General features: G+C 46.0%; 1 protein-coding gene across 2 annotated transcripts in view; it reads left to right on the top strand.

The window, feature by feature from the left end:
* The window catches only part of KCNK10 (potassium two pore domain channel subfamily K member 10), a 116,996-nt gene that overhangs the window by 46,478 nt on the left and 51,702 nt on the right, over nt 1–18,816 (top strand). For both annotated transcript variants that reach the window (XM_081048519.1, XM_081048518.1), the window contains exon 2: nt 10,472–10,806. In XM_081048519.1, the coding sequence (XP_080904645.1) occupies nt 10,472–10,806 (335 nt within the window). The remainder of the gene's footprint in view (nt 1–10,471; nt 10,807–18,816) is intronic.

Raw genomic sequence — 18,816 nt, 5'->3', positions numbered from 1 at the left:
ACAGTGAAGGAAGTGCTATCTAAAAACTATCTTTTTTCCCCCATCTAAGTTTTTTTGTAGTGGCTATGGAATGAGCCAGAAGCACTGAGCAATGAAGCTGGCTGAGTGCTTGCCAAGCAGAATGTACTGGGGCATTGAGACTCCATCTCAGTGATGCTGGGAGAAGGACAAAGTGAGGGTACACCTCCTTCTACATCACCAGTTTGTTCTTAAAAACATGTAAATATAAACCAGAGTCCATTTTACCTGCACACGGAGCTTTCTGTTTCAACACTTTTTGCAGAAAAGCCTGTTGTAAAGTAAATATCTGTCTTGCAGAGGGATGTCCATACATGATTTCAGGTTTGTTTATAGTAAAATCTACCTTAATATCTTCATGACATTTATCCTGACTGCTGGCTCTGAGCAGGGGACCAGGGCAGGGGGCATTGTTGTGTGGCACTGAGAGAGGCTGAGAAAGGAAACTACGGATTTAGACTAGCAGCAATCCTGGAGGTTCTTCGATTTCCCTGGCAGCATTCAGCAGCCTGGATGAGGACTCCGAGCAGAGAGAAGGAATAACATAAAAGGGGGTATTTCCAGGTAGCACCAGGAAAGGACAAAAGGAAAGATAGTTGAGTCTGTTAGCTGAAGACTGAAGTGTGGGACACAGACTCTAAGCTGAGTGGGGAAGGAAGAAAAGGAACACAGGGGAGGGAACGCGAGAAAGTAGAGGTGGAATGTGATGTGGGAGTCTTGAGGGACAGAGCCGGAAGGATAGGATGGATGCTCAAGTCAGAAGTGGGTTTCCTGAATGGAGTATTCCTGAGGCAGGGACATTTCTCGCGATGCTGTGGCCACTGGAGGAAGGCGTTGCAGTGGATGCTGTCAGTGGTCCACCTGCTCTCCCAGATAGTTTTCCTGACTCTGCATCCATCTCCAGACTCTGTGTAGTGCCTACCTACAGCTGTTTCCAGAGGACTTTCCCTGGTCTCCTAGTGCCTCTTTCCCGGCTGCTCTAGGGCATTTATATTCCCCAGGGGTTGCCTGGAGCTAGTGGGTAAGAAAATGAAAGCCTAGCCCCCCTGCCTCAAGGTAGGATGAACTCAGAGACATAATTTATGCTTCAGAGCTCCCCAAGAGCTCAGATAGAGATGGGCTTCCCCTGGAATCGCACCTTTCTTGATCTTCCGCTTCCCCACTCCCTTATGGGCTTCTCCTGGAAGCACTTCCTGAATAAATCACTTGTAAACCAATGTTCATCTTGGGATCTGCTTCTGGGGAACCCAATCTGAGTCATTGTTTGAAGAGGAATGGAGATGATGGTAATGGTGATGAAATCAAGGCAATGGGAGTTGCAGGTATTGGATGGATTGTCAGTGGGGCACTGCAATCATTCAGGACGAAAGCAGGACCTGAATGGAAGGCTTCAGGACATCTGGGAGAGAAGTCAGGTCTCCTGCCATCAGCCACAAGGAAGAGTAGGAAGTGGAGCAGCCACAAGCCTTGGGTCTCAAAGGAATAGGGGCTTTGACACAGAATGTGGACTATTAGGTTTCTGGGACAACCTGGTCCTGACATTGTGGGTCAGAAAGATTGAGCCACTTGAGTGCCCCGCTCCGAGGATAGTGTCCTCACGGGAAGTCCAGGCATCAGGGAAGAAGGTGGAGGAAGGCTCCCAGAAGAGGCTGAGGAAGTAGGGCAGGTCTTTTGTTCTGCAGCTGGGGGTCCTGAGGCGTCTTTGGAAAGGTTTGGGATGGGAGAGGAAGGGAAGATTGGAGAGGAAGAGGAGAGGAAGCAGAGTAGTTGTGGGATTAAAGCTACAGGGAGGCCTAATGCAGGGGCTTCCCTGGCCTTGCACTTCTCAAGAGAATCGGTCCCTTCAGTCTCCTGGGCTTGGCAGCCTGGACACTGGGTGTGGAGTTTTGGTTCTGGTCCTGGCACATAGTTTGGCATGCACTGGCAGAATAAGTGAATGAGTGACGCATCAAGTTGCTAAAAGCCCCCTCCTTTTTCATTATTGTAAAACATTAGTGCATTCATCACTTCAATGTATTTTATGCTCTGATAATATATGGAATTTATCAACTCTAGCTACTTGTGTTACCATAATTGGGTGGGATGCAATAAACAGATTTCCAAAGGTTAGGGAATTAACATGGGTCCTAGGATCTGTCTCCCTAATGGGTCAACACATACTTTTCACTTTTGCTTTCTACTGTGGTTCTGTGAAAAGAATCAGTTAGATTGGCGCTACTGCTTGTGATCTATGTGTTTGTTGCTGCTGATACAAAGGGAGATTACTCGGGTTGGAGGACATGTGGAGGGCACGATAGGGCTGGAGAAGTAAGCTGGGCCCTGAGCGCATGGGATGTTGGAGGCCATGTGAAGAGCCATTGCAGTAACTGAGGAGTTTTAAGCAGGAGCAAGATTGGAAGTTTAGAAGGATCACCTGCTGCAGTCTGGCTGGGGGAGTGGAGGGTGGGATGTGCCCTGTGTGGAGTCCAGTGAGGAGAGGTACCTAACTGCTTTTGACAAGACACCTGGGAAAGGCAAACCTCTCTCTTGAAGGAATGGGCTCTGACAATAGGATTTCAAACACTTGGCTCCAGGATAAAGGAGATATTTTGGGAACTGCAGCTGCTTATATTATTTTTAATCCCAAAGGGAGGGGGAAAAAACCCTTTCCTTTTAAAAGTGCCTTGGTTAATTTAAATAGTGGAGGAAAGAACTTAGAACAGGAGACTAAGTATGTTATTCGTGAAGCATTCTGGGACAAGGCAAATGGACCCCAGCTGTGGCTGTGCAGCTTTAGGCGTTGACCATGGAGTCAAGACAAATGAGTCTGAAGTCTGTTGGGAGAACCACGAGGTAGGCAGCCCTTGATCCCAAAAGATGAGCAGTCCACTGGGAACGCCAGGGCTGTTCTGACCAGCTCAGCATGCATAAGCAATAGCTCTGGTTCTGGGCTCTTTGTGCTCATGTGGGTGGGTGAGGGTCCATTTCATTGCAACAATAAAGGCAGCACACCTGGTACCAGGAGTCACCTACAGTGCCCAGAAATTCTGGAACGGGGTTTCTGTTGAAGAGAGTTTCCTGACAGCCAGGGAGAGGGGATGGTCTACGAAATGACCATTAACGAGCAACAAAATAATGCTCTATGACAGTAACCAATTCAACAGACACACTGAGACCTCTCGCAGGCCTTGTGAATGGTGCTGCAAACAGAGAAGTGGAATAAGATCTACTATCTCCGATGCCCAGGAAGCCGCCACATCTTTGTTCTCCTCTGTGCATTTCTTCCCTCTGCTGTCTGTTGAATGTTGCTCCCTTTAGCACCACTTTTTACTCTCTTCTCATTCTGCAGCTCCCTCTGGACTATTTCATCCAGTCTTATGGCTTCAATACCACCTCTATTCTCATTGCTCTCAAGCCACAGTTCCAGCTAGATTTACTCCCTGAGTTTCAGTCCCTTATGCCTTCCATCTGCTGGATGTCTCCTCCCTGATGTGCTGTAGGAGCTGTAAGCCTGAGCCTCCCGCCTTTTCTGTCTTGGAGAACACCACGCTCTCACAAGCCAGACTGCCTGGGTGTCATCCCAGACCTGGACCTCTCCATACTTCTCAGTTTCTATCAATCACTATAGATTATACTCCCTTAGCAATGCATGTTTCTGACCCCTCCCCCCATCTCTTCTGCTACTGCCTGAGTTGAGGCCCCAATCCTAAGAGCCTCGTTCTCTGGGCCCTGTCTGTGGTGAAGGCCCCTGCCCTCGTGCCATGCCCTTGGTGTATAAATGCAACAAGAGATTTGGGGACTATCAGGAGCAACCATTTGCTTATTAGTCCTGAGAAGGAAGGCATTGGTCCTTTGAGCCCCCCAAATGCATTCTACAACCTTTGTACTCTTCCCAGGCTGGTAGTATACTAAAAGGGGGGCAGGGCTTCAGTGTTTGGGGTCCTTAAATCCAAATGTATGTTTGGTCCTTCTCAGAGGAACCCCAGGAAGGCAGACTGGAGGGAAATTCTTCCTGCCTGGCACCAGATTGGTGATTCACCAAAGGTGATTCATGTCATTCAGTAGATTTTTTACCTAACATATTGTGCATCCATGAGTAAAAAGCCCTTCTAGCCCTTTGTGAAGAGAACAAGAAAGCTCAGAACTGAGTGTGTGGAGCAGTGAGGTGAATTACTTCTCCTTTCTAGTCCTCCCTAGAAATGGAAGGAACCATAAAGAGCTCTCCTTGGACTATCGATTTTCTAAGAACTTTAACACCTTTACCCAGGATGTTTGTCTACAGAATGAAAAAAAAAAAAAAAACACACATGAGCAGCAGGGCTGCTCTTATCTCCCAGATTCAATGAACCCTGTAGTTAACCTATCTTTTGGACAGGTATATGAAATTGATACAAATGCTGGCGCAAGGCAAAGTTATGGATGGGTGAATGAATAAATTCAGGAATGGAGCAAATTGTAACTGGGTGCCTTGGAGTTGTAGGCACTGTGCTAAGCTCTGCACTGAGACATACAGTATTTGATCCAACTGGGGGTAGGTAGTCGTCAGCAAGAGCTTCTTGGAGGTTGTGACAGATGAAGTGATGTTTGAAGTCTGAGGAGGAGTTGGCCAGATAAGGAGTGGGGAGGAGAAAGGAATCTGGAAAGCAAGACCCATTCCTCCGGGCTCAGCACATAGGGACCTGGGTGCTGCTACGTTTGGCTGGGGCGAAGGTTGCATGTGAGGGCGTGGCAGGGCTGGGGAGACGGGCAGGCACCAGGTTCTGGAAGGGAGTCTTGGTGCAAGCCAGGAGCCAGCGCTTTATTCTGAGTCTCCGAGCCTTCAGAGGAGCTGAAGAAGGAAGTGGCTGTGATCAGTCACACCTCAGGGAGCACCGCCTGGCTGCCACGTGGAGGATGCATTTCAGGGGGGCAGGACTGGAGGCTGTCTCGATGAACCAGGTGAGAGAAGACCAGGGTCTGGACTAAGGAGAGAGGCAAGGTGGCAGCATACTCTCAGCTCCCTCTTCGTCCCTTTTCAACCTTGATTCCTCTTATCTTGGCTGTCTGTCTCTAAAATTTCCCAGAAATTTCATGGTACTTTGGTCTTTACCATTTGGATATGAAATCTGATGTTTTAAAGGGGCCTGGAAGGAAAGACCAGTGATTAAACCCAAAGGGAGAGCCTTTTCTGTGGTGGCATTCTGGCGACATGGCTTGCTCATGTAGTGTGTGTAGACTGAGCGTCGCTGCACCCTTAATCAGGACCAGGTCCATCACCTTTAACGCACAGCCATCCCATGGAAACAGGAAAAACAAGGTTTGGCTGTTGGGGTATCTGGAATCAGAGGGAGCACACACATTCTGCTCTTCTCACAGGCAGATCATGGCTGAAACCAGCTGCTGCAACAATCGTGGACAGGTGCGGCTGGAATTGTCTGCTCCTCAGTTCTCCTTCCGTTTTCCCAACACCACCCTGACGTCTGCCTAGGCCCAGGGCAGCCTTTGGGGATCCCAGGCTCAGCTGTAACCTGGGGCTTTGGAAGCTCTGAGCTGCGGTGCAGGTGGCCCTGGACAGATTCCAGACCTGCAGCTGGGAGCGGGTAGTGAGGCTTGGAGTTAGAGGAGAGGGCGGGTGTTCTCTGCCTCTCGCCGGTGTGTGGCAGTCACAGTTGTACTTTGCTTGGGTCAATAGGCAGTTATGTTGCTGTGTGACAGTGGCCCCTCTGAGGTGGCTGCATTTCAGGTTTCCAAGAGACTCTGAATCCTACGGATAATATTTGTTTCAGGTGGTATGGAGGAGTGGAGGCACTTGGGGTTAAGTGTCTGAAAATGGATCCAAGGACGCCATTACTTATGAGCTCTTAATAGGCTTGTCATTGTCACCTTTCTGGGCCTCATTCCTCTTCTGTCAAGGGGAGATAGATAATGAACATTTCCCTCCACAGAAGGTAAACTAGATTCACTCATGCGTAAGATCTTTGTCAACTCTCTCACTAACTCTGAGGGCAGAGATGTGTTTTATTTACTTATATGTCCCTGGTGCCTGGCAAACTCAAATATTTGTTGATTGACTGCATGAATGGATGATGCCATGAAGTGTACAGAACATGGAAAATTCTGAAATAAATAAAATTACTAAGAACTTGTTCAACAGAAAAAAAGCAGGTTTCCACATGTGCCCTCATATCCACCCATATTTAGGTAAAAATGGAATGGGCTAATGTTTGTGAAGAAACATTTAAAAATGAAAATTAACTGAAGGAATATTTTCTTCCACCCTTTCCTTTCTCATCAATTCTTGGCAGCGCTTTTCCTGCCAAATGCTTTTGTTAGAGTCGTGAAGCAGGATAGGTTGTTACTTACGTGACCCATCTATTATTGATTCATTACTTGGGGGAAAACTGTCACCTCTAGGAAACTAAAGTAGGCAGTCTCATAGACTGGGAAATATTTTTATGCCTGACTGAAACAGATGCCTTTCTGATTTTTGGATAAAAGGGCCCTTTGCTCCTGGGATTTCTTTGTTTCCTATTTTTCTGTTCCTATGCTCCAGAGGAGAATGGACTTGGAAATCAGATTATTCTAATTTTAATCCTGGCTCCACCCTCTCTACCCACTTGACCTCTGTTTAGTCATGAAACCTCTATGGGTCTCAGTTTCTTTATCTGTGGAGTGGGGGTGTATGGTGGCTTGAGCAGGGGGTGTGGTGGCTTGAGGCATAGGCTCTCAGGCCTCCAACTGGAGGGAGTATAATGGACCAGGAGCCCCAGCGGCTACCGGAAAATCCACTGTGGGCTGGCACTGTGGGCACATTTTCCATGGGCTGTTCCCAGCTGGTGACTGAGTGCGGCAGGGACCCTAAGGCAGGCCTCTTCCTGGGAGCCACAGAAGCCCTCAGATGGCTGACTTTGGCCCATGAACTTCTTGACTGCCATGTTGAGCCTTCCTTAGGTGGCAGGCGGTCTAGGACCTTACTTCTCTTTCTCCTTCATTTGGGGCCAGACTCACGATGTGTCTGCTGGCTGTGTTAGCCTCCACACTGCTCCCATTTTCTCTCTCGTATGCGTTTCCCCTAATAAAGTCCATGCACATTTAATCCCCTCTTGGTGTCTGCTTCTGGGAGGACCTGCACTCACAGGTGATAATATTAGGTTAGTGCAAAAGTAATTGTGGTTTAAAAGGTTAAAAATAATTGCAAAAACCGCAATTACTTTTGCATCAACCTAATACCCTGTGGTGAGCAAATACAATGATGTAAGCAAGTTTATTAGAGTGATAGGCACAAAGTAAGTACCCAGAAGTGGTAGGACGTCCCGTTACCTTCACCACCAAAACCACAGTCATCATCATTTGGCCAATTTTGCTTCTTTGCTGGCTTCAGGCACAGAGAGCTCCAGTGGACATCCTGGGTCACAAGGCAATTTCATATTAGAGTGGCAGCAACTATGGTTTCCGAGAAAACATGGATTGATTAAAAGACCCTTTGAAAACATATTACCCAATTTAAGCAAAAGGCACAAACCGAATCGTCTTCTAGCCATTGAAATGTGCAGCCATCTTTGCCAAAGCAACCAACTCCATTATTAGTCAAATGTACAAAAGATTGGTAACATTCTTAGATGCCTGCCAGTGCTCCCAATATCTACAAATATTCTCCAATCAGTAAACCAGGGCAGCTCATTCCCTGTTCCTGAGAACCCTATGGGGGTTACAAAAATTGGCTGTTATGCAAATTTTGCAGATAAGGCAACAGAAACTAAGTGGTGGTTTCAAAGTCACTAAGAAGCTGATGGGTTTGGGACTGAAACTTGTTTTTGCTCATGGTGCTTTGGAAACCAGGGATTAGTGGATTCTGTTCAAACTCTGTTCTCAGGGCCAGTCTCTTAGCAAACTGGCACCAGGAACAGGCCTGAAAAGACCTTTCTCAAGCTTGTTTTTGTCCAGCCTCAGGGATGGTGGAAGTCCTGGAACCATCCATGATGCAAGTCAGTGAAGGAGACCTGGCTCCAACTGGCCTCCATGCTCAGGGTCATTATTTCTTACCCCGTGAGGCTTCATCCTAATGGTTGTTACCTGATGCTGTGGAATCTGTTCCCTAAGTAGACTGTCACCCGCCCCCCCCCCAAGCTGGGAGGGACCGTGACTTATCCCCACCACCCCATAGTTCTTTGTGCCCATTTGGTGCTAAATTAATGCTTGTTGTTGAGGATGGTGGTGATTATGAGAGAGCTTTTGTTTATACTTTGAAGGAAGTATCAGCAGCAACAGCAACAGAAAATAAATATTTGCTCTCAGACAGATGCTGTGCCAAGACATAGAGAGCCAATGATTAAAAGACAAGCTTTCTAGGGAGTTTATAGATTGTGGGGAGACAGATGTGCCAAGCCTGCCTGGAGATCCAGGATGACTTCATGGAGGAGGCAGGCTTGATCCGAGACTGAGGAGGATGGGAGTTTCCCAGGCAGATGAAGGTGGGAGGGAACTACTGGCCGAGGGGACAACCGTGAGGGTCTGGAGGTATGAACAGAGCCCCGCTGTGTTGGAAGAACTGCTGTTTAGTTTTTCTGGAAGGTCAAGTTGTTTTCCACGCAACACCACTCATCATTGTATGTGTGGTTTGGATGTGCCAACATTTCTTCCTTCCTTCCATTCTTCATCCATTTAACGAACCATTACTGACTGGCCTCTCACCGTGTGCCAGGCAGTGTGCAGGACACTGGCTACAAAGGTGAAGGGCAGACACGGTGCCTGCCGTCCTGAACTCTAGGCTGAATGACAAATGGACAAGCCCTATCCACAGCACGCTGCAGTGGGTGCGGGCCACGGGGGACCTAAGCTAGTGTGTGTGTGTGTGTGTGTGTGGGGGGGGGGTGTTCCTGTTGCTGCTGTAGCAAATTGCCACACACTTAGTGACTTAAAGCAACACACGTTTATCACCTTATGGTTTTGGAGGTCAGAAGTTCAAAATCTGTCTCACTGGGAGGAAGTTAATGTGTAGGCCGGGCCGGATCCTTCTTGAGGCTCTAGCGCAGATTCTGCTCCTTGCCTTTTCCAGCCCCCAGAGGCCGACTGCATCCCACGGCTTGTGGCAACTCACTCGGACCTCAGTTTCTGTCCTTCACATCTCTTTCTTTCTCAGACCCTCCTGCCTCCCTCTTGTAAGGACACTTGTGATTATATTGAGCTCACCCAGATAATCCCGGAAAATCTTGCTATCTCTAGATCTTCAGTTTAATCCGATCTGCAAAATCATTATTGTTTTGAACAAGGAGTGACATTCCTGAGATTTTATTTACTTTGAGTTTCCCAAGGCAGAGATTGAGCAGGTTAGCTCTCAGGAGTGAGATTGTTTGTCCCATTGAAGTAATTAGGTTTGTCATCTCCTAATCCCTTATTTGCACAACAGCCCGCTGCACCATGATTGAGGCCATAATGAGCATTAGTGAAATAAAGGGTGAATAAAATTGAAGTGCAATGGCCATTCATTGCTGCACAGGACAGATTTCTGAAATGCATGATAGCATGACATGTGTGACACTATCCTGAACTTCCTGCCATTCCAGAAAAGCCTCCAGCTTCACATATTTATTTCCAAGGTAATGAAATTGCCCTTACAGAGAGCAGGGACCTTTGAGAATTCCATGCATTCTGAAAACCAGGGGAGATTTCCTTCTTTTGGTCTCTTATTGGAGGAAAATAGAAGAAAAAATTTATTACTAATAGATCAGGCACGATTACATCTAAAGCATTACATTTTATGTTCAGAAATACACTTAGGATCGACTGTATTCTCTTATTTTTTTTCAGGGAACCAAGCTAATTGGCATAAAACATCACTTCATTGTTTCCTTCTCTCCTTATAGCCGCCTTTCTTTTTCTTTGTCTTTAGAAGTTGTCAGAAACTCAAACTTTCTTTTCTGTGTCTGATATTTTGACTCATTTTCCTTATAGTGAGCTCACCCTTCTTTTCTTTCTTTTGTGACCACAGCCCTGGATAAGAGGAACTTTTAAACTTGCTAGTTGTTCATCTCTTCTCTGTTTTTGGTATCACCTTGCTCTCAGTACTTGGACAGAGTAGCCAGGTATCCTTCCATTTATTATATTTTCTCTCCAAGTTGAACAATATGTCTGTTTTTCAAATATGGTAATTGATTGTATATCTTATACATTGTTTAAATAAGGAAGCTAAGGGAGGAGATGAATGATAATTAAGAAAGACATGGCTTTTAAATTTGGACCCTTGAGGAAAATATAAGTATTTCAAACTCAATAACTTTTTTTTCTTCTTTTTAAACTAGGACTCCTGGAGCTTGTTTTTTTTTTCCAAACTCAAACAGGCAACTGACCAAATTCCCTAAATGTAGGCTTGGTGAACCAATTTTTAATCTTCATATTTGAAAGCTGGCTTGAGGAAGACATCTGTGCTTGGTTTCTGAGCAGCTGTGTTTTGTATTTGTAACTCTCTTTTTTCCCTCTCCCCCACCCTATTTTTCAGTGGCCGTTCCAGCAGCAGTGCCCCCGGTGTGTCAGCCCAAAGGTGCCACTAACGGGCATTACCCAGCCCCACGCCTCTCCATCTCCTCCCGAGCCACAGTGGTAGCCAGGATGGAAGGCACCTCCCAGGGGGGCCTGCAGACCGTCATGAAGTGGAAAACTGTGGTTGCCATCTTTGTGGTCGTGGTGGTCTACCTTGTCACAGGTGGTCTCGTCTTCCGGGCATTGGAACAGCCCTTCGAGAGCAGCCAAAAGAATACCATCGCCTTGGAGAAGGCAGAATTCCTGAGGGATCATATCTGTGTGAGCCCACAGGAGCTGGAGACATTGATCCAGGTAAGCAAGGAATGAGTCAACCACAGAAAATCCTGAGGGGAGAGAGGACAACACTGATTTTGTCTTTCTAGCTCTTGGGAGTATCCATCTGCCTTTGGTTGAAAAGCTCCTGATGGTCAGCGAGGTCCTCTCCAGGGAGGAGACATTTGAACTGAGACATCAAAGAAGCCAGAGAGTGAGGCATGTGACAATGTGGAGGCAGAGCGACCACACATGAGTGCCGACGTAGGAGCAGGCTATGATCTGCATGTGTCACCTGCGTTTGATGTGGTGGCCAGTCAGCAGCAGGCAAAGGGGCTGTGGGTTTTCAAATTCAAGTCCACCTATGTACGCTTTTTCTGAGGTCTGTGTGAGATTCTGGGCTAAGAGGGTTCCCCAGAAGCCAAAGGAAGAATTTTAAACAAGCAGGCATGTGTTAACCAGCCCAAGGTCAAAGAGGACAGAATAGAGAGAAGGCCACCAGATGTGGAATGAGGAGACTGTTGGTGACTTGGGACAGCCATTTTGGTGGATTTATGGGGGTGAAATGATAAAGATTGCAGTAATGGTAATAATCAAGGTTGCTGTTTTTGAACACTTGCTGTGTGTCAGGCACTGTGCTAAGGCCTTTACATACCCTGGGTATTAAGGAAAAAAAAGACCCATTAAAAAATGGAGGTAGAGAACTTGGGTGGCCACCTAGAAAGGCAAGGCAATGAGAGCAGAGGGTGGAGGTGGCATGGGCAGGGTAAAAAGTGGCTGGGAAGGGGTGTGGGATAGCAGAGTCGTCTGCGGTGGTGTGATGCAAGGAAATGAAAGAGGGGGCTTGAGAAGTTGTGAAGGGCAGAGAGGACCAAGTCCCAGGAGGAGGCAAGGGAAATGGCTGGTAGTCCAGCTAGAGGGCTTCACCTTGGAGGTGAGGTAGGATGGCTGCCTCTGAGTCTAAGGTTTGATTTCCTATTGTAGGGACAGAGTCCCAGAGAGCAGTTTCCAGGCTCTCGACCTCACGTGGAAAGGGGCTGGCTTGGGTAGTAGATGGCCATCAGCTGTGATCACAAGCTTTCAGCTGTAACTAGCTGGCCATCAGCTGTTACCAGTTAGCCATTAGCCGCCAATGTAACTGCCGTGGCTACGCTAGCAAGTGAGGATTGCGGCTAGCAAGTGCGGTTAGCAAGCTGATTATGGATTGCAGATCATGTCGATCCTACTTCCTGAGTCTCGACCAGCTGCCAGTGAGAATATAGTGGTATGACTCCCCTATCTATGGCTCTGTTGTTGTTCCTTTTTGGCCTCACCATGTCCTGCGTTCTTGTGCGGGGAGCGGGAGCTGAGTCCCTGCATGACACCTATCCTACACACAACCTCCTGAACCATGAAGAGTGGGTCATGGTGGAAAACGGTGACATTTATGGAGGCAAGGCAAAGTCTCCTTGGGGCTCTAAAGTTTAGAAGGCAGAGGGATGGAAAAAACGGCTTCCATGATTCCTTTTGGCTCTGGAATTATCTGCATTAAATTCTAAAGGCTACTTCAATCCAGGATTCTGTAGGATTTGCAAGTCTGGGCAGGCTTATTATTTATTTATTTCAAACTACGTAGGATAGAGGAATTCCAAGGCTACTTATGATCTGGCACTTTTATAATAATTGTACTCTTTTAAATTAGTTTTGATAATCTGAGTTGACCCTTAAATAAATAAAAATACACATTTTTCCCTGGGAATAAATATGATTTCATACCTATGCCCTACAATTTTTATTAAAAAATAAAACTTTTAAAGCCTAAAATTCAAAGGACATGTTTCATATCACTCTTGGATGGTCTTAATCTTTTTTTTTTCTTTTATGAGAAAATGCTACCAAATGTGGCAACGAGAGTATTGTGTTAATCTGTGCCAGATTTAAGGCTGGGAATGCCATACAGCATGGAGGAAACAATTCTAGAGTAGTTTTAACTAAGAATGCAATTACATTTATACATATTGCTTTGATATGTGGTAAGATCCTTTTTATTTAGTTGCAGTACATATAATAACCTGGAAGGTGGTCTGAATTGAGTCTAGATTTATGCTTGAATTTTCTGCCCTTAGACAGTGAGATCTTGAGGAAAAGGGTCATTGTCTTATCATCTTTGCATCCACAAGTAGCCTATGCGTTGTCTTACATCTAATTATTGGCCAATAGAAAAATGTTTTTGGAAAGAGATATTCAGCTAGATCTATAACATCGATGATGCCGCGAGAGAGCTGGGTTTATTCACGCATTTGTTTATTAACTCAGTATTTCTGTATTGCCCATTCTTTGGCTCTCTCCTTTATGAAAGAGCTCAGAGGCCAGAATGAATGACAGGATGGGGAAGTATAGAGGTTTTAATTCTCATGCTGCCATTAAGACCTATCCCATTTTGATCTCAGAGGTTTTACTGTTAAATGAGGTATGTGTATGTGTGTGTTTTTTATAATAATTTAAAAAAACACCCTTTGTTAGGCACCTGTTATGAGTTAGGCACCTGTAATGAGTTAGGCACCTTATACCCATTACTTCTTTTAATCTTTCCAACAACCCTCTATATTGGCATTTTTATTATGCCCATTTTACAGGTGAGGAAACTGATGCTACAAGGGGTTGAGTAACTTTCTAACTACCAATGTGGCAGAGCTGGGATTCAAAGTGAGGTCTGTCTGACTCTCCCTGCCTCTTCCAGTGAGTCTACAAGCCCTTAAGTAGGTCTTGCTTTATCATTAGCTCCATTTTCTCTTAAACATTTGCTTTAGGTATAACGCCTTCTAGAATTTTAGCAGAGTCAAAAAACATTGGAGTTCCTTGTCCTCTAACAGAGAGTATTTCTCTATTTCTTCCCTCTATACCCATTGAGTATCTGTCCTGGACCTGTGGTACTTTAAGATCTCCATCTACTGTGATTGAAGAATTTACTCTTGTGTTTATCTCCAGTTTTTGTAGGTTAAACAGGTTTACCCTTCAGTTCACCGATTCCTTTATAGGATAAAAATGTCCACACTTGTGGACCAGGCAGCATTCTCTGAGCAGCACGGTGTATAGTACTCCTAAGAAACATAGTGTTTGTGTGGGGGGGTATTCAATATGATGTGTTTCAAGCTGGAAAAATAGTATTTTTGTATCTCCCCAAAGAAGTGAGCAATAGGCAGAAAATTTGATTGATGGAATGTATCTGGTAACGTTGGGACTCTTGGCTGGATCAAGTGATCCCTGATAAAGCTAAGCTGGAAGTTGTACTTCATGGTATTAACGACAAAAGCAGAGTGTCCAGAACAGCATAACCCCAATGAAATGCGCAGATAGCTTAGAAGAGCCATAGCCAGGGAGGGATTTTCCAGTGAGTTAAACTACTTTATGGGGTACTGTGGGACTCAGAGGAGACTGACAACTCACTGTCACTGAAAGGTGAAGATAGATGGACTGTTGTTGTGAAGGAGACTGTCTCATTCATTCATTCATTCATTCATTCATTCGTTCATACATTCATGCAGTCTTTAGATTGCTATTGAGCTCCTGTTTTATCAGGTAATATAGTAGTAAGTGTTGGGGATGGAAAAGATAAGAATAAGACACATCTAGAACAAGTTACTAACCTCTCTGTGATCCAATTTCTTTATCAATAAAATGTGCCTAAAATTACCCACCTTTAGGGTGTTGAGAGGATTAAATTCTGCAATTCATGCATAGAGCTTTGAACTGTGCTTGGCACCTGTGAGCGCTCAGAAAGATAGCTATTGCTGCTGCTGCTGCTGCTGCTGCTGCTGTTTATGGTATTATTCAAGTGGCTCAGAGTTTCAAGAACTGGTTCTTCAGGGAGAGGTGGTTTATCTCTAGGGAACATCAAAAAATGTTGGAGACGTTTTTCGTTGTCACAACTGGGCAGGTGCCATAGCACCTAGTGGGCAAAGGCCAGGGATTCTGCTGAACATCCTACAAAGCACGGCATAGCCCCTCATCACAAAGAATTCTCTAGTCTAACACATCATTGGATAGAGAAGCCCTGGAGGGAGAGGCATATAAACCAATAATTGGAATTCTCTGGCCTGGACCTATTTGAAGTATGTGGAGAAATGGGAGCCCCAGTGAGGCAAACAGGGAAGATTTTGTGTCTACGTGTCTTCTTTAGCCTCCACGACTATTCTATGATGATAGTCTTCTGTGCCTATTTACAGATAAAGAAACTGAGGCAGCAGGAGGGGAAGTTACATGCTCAAGGTCACCTGGTTAGTAAGTGGAGGATCCAGGATTCATTCCTGGGCAGTCTGAACACACATCAGGGTCTTAACCACCACACATTAGAACGGAAATGTGGACTATGGGAAGGGGTTCACTCGGTACACCAAGTGAAGGGCATCCCACGCGCCTGAGCTGCCTTTTGAAGGAACTACAAGTGGTCAGTGTGGCTTGAGCTGAGAGGTATGGGAAGTGGTGATAGGGGGGCTGGGGATGAGGGCGGGGTCTCAATTTGGGTGGTGCCCAGAAAGCCTTGCTGAGGAATTTGGGCTTCATGCTGTGGGAAGTGGGGAGTCACTGAAAGATGAAGCAAGGAAGTGACATGATGGGAATTTTCTGTTGGAAAGATAACTCTTTTAGCAATGGTAAAGTTGGGTGGGAGAAAAGAGAAATTGGAGGAGGGAAAACCAGTTAGAAGAATATTGTAACATCATAGGTGAGGGGTGCTAAACGATAGAGACGGGGCCACATTTAAGAGAATTTAACAAAGAAAACCTGAAAATGACTTATTCCCTGGTCAGCAAAGAGTTCTGGAATGCCTGCTCTGCTCTCCATGTCCTTGCCTGTTCAAGCACAGGCCATGTAGGCAGCAGAGCCCGGTTATAAGCATCCAGACTCTGGAGTTAACCTTCCCATGTAAAATCTCTGTGCTGCTTATGGGCTGTGTGACTTGGGGAGTCACTAGGGGAGTCGCCTCAGGCCTCAGTTTCCTGTCTGCAAAATGGACATTGTGATAATAGTGTTCACTTGTCTGGGTGCTCTGAGGATTAAACAAAAAAACTGTCACTTTTAGCTCTTGTGATTGCTGCTATGTATCTGTTGGGGAAGGCAGAAAACAAGAACAACAAAAGAAAACAGAAAGCCCCTAAGTTATGTGCATCCTGAGATTTTGCTAAGCGAAAAGAGATGAAAGTGCCTGAAAGGCCCTTTGGGGTTTCAAATCCTATGTTTTCTAATTGACACATTTTTTCAGTTTGCTTCTACTGTGAAAGCGAGAAGTCTTCTTCACAGCAATTGCTCCCCTGAGTGCTGGGTGGGGCTGCTTACTCCAAGTCGCTATGTCTTTGTGGCTTGAGCCCAGGAAAGACTCATAGTAGTTTTCTATTCCATTTAGAGGACTTACTCTGGCCACCTAGATAATCGTTTTTATCCCGAGCTTTGGTGGAGACACTCAGCTTCATATCTATTAGGTAGACACTGGGGCTGACTGTCATCTCTGTTCCTCTTGGTTGTTCTCTGCATAGTTAGTTTGAGACATGCTTTCAGAGAACCTCAGGGACCCAGAAGGCTTAGACAGCCCCCAAGGAGCAGACCACCCAAACAGTTGGGTCGCCATTGACTCCAAGGTGTGACTGAGGGAAGGGGTCCGTGTCCTCTGAGCCTGGTTGCCACTTACCCGCCGTGAGGCACACGGACCTTCCAGTTTGGTGCCCTGGGGTAAGCCACTTAACCCGAGCTGGGCCTCGGCATGTCAGCCCATCCATCTCTAGAATCTCACCCCAGAGATGATGTGGGGGAGTCTGCAGATGATTATAATAGGAAGATCCCGCAGAGCTGTTGTAATATTAAAAAATAGCCACCCCTTATGAGTTGTTTATTGTCCTCTAGGCGCCGTTCTAAGTGCTTCAGTCCTTGAGCTCATTTAATACTTGCAATAAGCCTACAGGTAGGTTCTGCCATCATCATTCCATTTTATGGATGAGCACATAAATTCTAAGAAGTTAAGTAACTGGCCCAAGTTAAGTTCCGGTCGACGAGTGGTTAAACTGGGATTTGAGCCTTGGGGTGCAGGACTCCAGAGACCATTGTGCTATACTGCTCACTTGTGTCAATGGTGGGTGTCCCCCACACTACATCCAGTGCTTTGCTCAAAGCTTTTACTCCAAGGAAAAGACTGCAGCGAGAAGGAGAAATTATTAGGGAAACCTGGGTGTCTGACATAGCACTATTGCACTCTAAGTGTGGACTATTGCATTTTCAAAGACGGGGTGTCAGGAGTAGAATGAGAAGAGGCATTAGGGTTAGGTGGCTCTGGTCCCTTACCCCACTGAACCTCAGGTTCCCCCTATTAAAGGGACCGGACAGCCCCTCTCATTCAGAATATTGGGAGGTGTGAATGAGGTAACCCACATAAAGTGCCGAGTAGTGTGCCTGGTATATAACTATCATTTAGGAAACATCATTTCCTTCCCCCGTTCCATCTTTCTTCTCCAAAGTGATGTGCAGGGAATGGAACTGAATAGATGGTGATAAGCTGGACTGGAGTACTTGCATTGCTTTGGCAGTGGAATAAAGTAAACTGAGTATGTTTTTGAAGTCACAGTTTCCATGATCTTGATTTGACAGTCACTCCACCCCAAAAACTTTCTCCTCGATGCTCTCAGAAGCCACAATTGCTTATTTCCCTGTCCCCAATATAGTTGTCTTAGAAACTTCTATCGGGATGAGTCTTGGAGAAAGCAATTATACATTCATCTTAGGTAATCCTCAAAGAATAAAATCATGAGGTGGCTTCAGTGACCGACAGGGAAAGGGACAAATGCTTCAGCCCATGTGGATGGCGATGTAGCAGTCATTTTTCAGGTTGTGAATTCTTAGACATTTAAGATTTTGACTATCTTCACTGTAGCTCTGTGGTCACATGGCTGTGCTTTCTCCTGGTAATAGCCATGTTGAAGGGAGGTGTGTTTCATAGGAGTGGGTTTAGGGTTGGGTGAAGTGCCCACCAGCGAGGACATGGGATTCTCCATTCGAAGTGCCTACATGTAGCACAAGTAATAAGGACTCCTCTCTCCCTGGACAGCGTCTTTGAGGGCAGCTTGGTACAATGCCCCCAGAGTGAGCAGGTCACCTCCCTGTCTAAAAGACTGACTTTCCCCCTGGTATATTTTAGTCTTTGCTTCGGCAGGTTACTGAACCTCTCAGAACCCTCTTGACCTCAAAATGGGTACCTTCTTCTCTTCATTGTAGCTTCATTGTCTGAAGAAAGCCGAAAGCTTTGCTCTGCCTGGCATGGGCCAGGTCTGGCATTTCCTGGAATTATGAGCATTGGGGTGGGTGTGGGGGCTTCTCATCCTGACATGTCTCCCTTCCTGGACTGGTTCTGTGACGTTTTATGTTGGTGAATGGGGCCTTGGTTTTCACTTTGTGACCTCTTAGGGATTTTTAGCTTTTGCTAATAAATGGTTAGAGTCTTAGATGCTTTGCTCAGTGCTGAGGACTCAAGCTGGTTTGATGAATACTATTTAACACCATTTATTAAGCGCTGACTCCCGTGCAGGCTCGGGGCTAGGCAGTTTACACAGGTACTCCTGAGCCTCATTTTTCTTTCTCCATTACCCCAAGGGCTAGCCACAGTTACTGACCCAGGTTACAGAGGCTAAGTACCTTGGTTAAGTTCTCACAGCTAGTGGCAAATGTGGTCCTGGAATCCGGATCTCTTTGACTTCAGGGTTCAGGCTCTATCCTTAGCTTGACACCATGGGGCCAGAGAATGTGTAATTGTATTAAAACAAATTTCCCCTAAGGGAAAATCCACTCAAACAATGTGATGGGAAAGCTCCCTCGTGGGAGTCAGTGCTTGCCTTCTGCCACAGAGCCCCCTCCTCCTTTCTCCCTTGAATTTATAACCTTTCCAATCTTCAGAGAGCATTTGTGCCTGGGCCCGGGCTCTGGATTGTGGATGTCTGGTATCCTGACTCATTTCACTGGCTGTGCTCTTTGGGCTTGACTCCAATGAGCTTTGGTGGAGCAGGATTTAATTTAAGATATGGGCAGAGGACT

The sequence above is a fragment of the Rhinolophus hipposideros genome (assembly GCF_964194185.1).
Source record: "Rhinolophus hipposideros genome assembly, chromosome: 5".
In the NCBI taxonomy this organism is placed as follows: domain Eukaryota; kingdom Metazoa; phylum Chordata; class Mammalia; order Chiroptera; family Rhinolophidae; genus Rhinolophus; species Rhinolophus hipposideros.
Note: the sequence above shows the minus strand (reverse complement) of the source record. Positions and strands in the feature narration are given on the sequence as shown.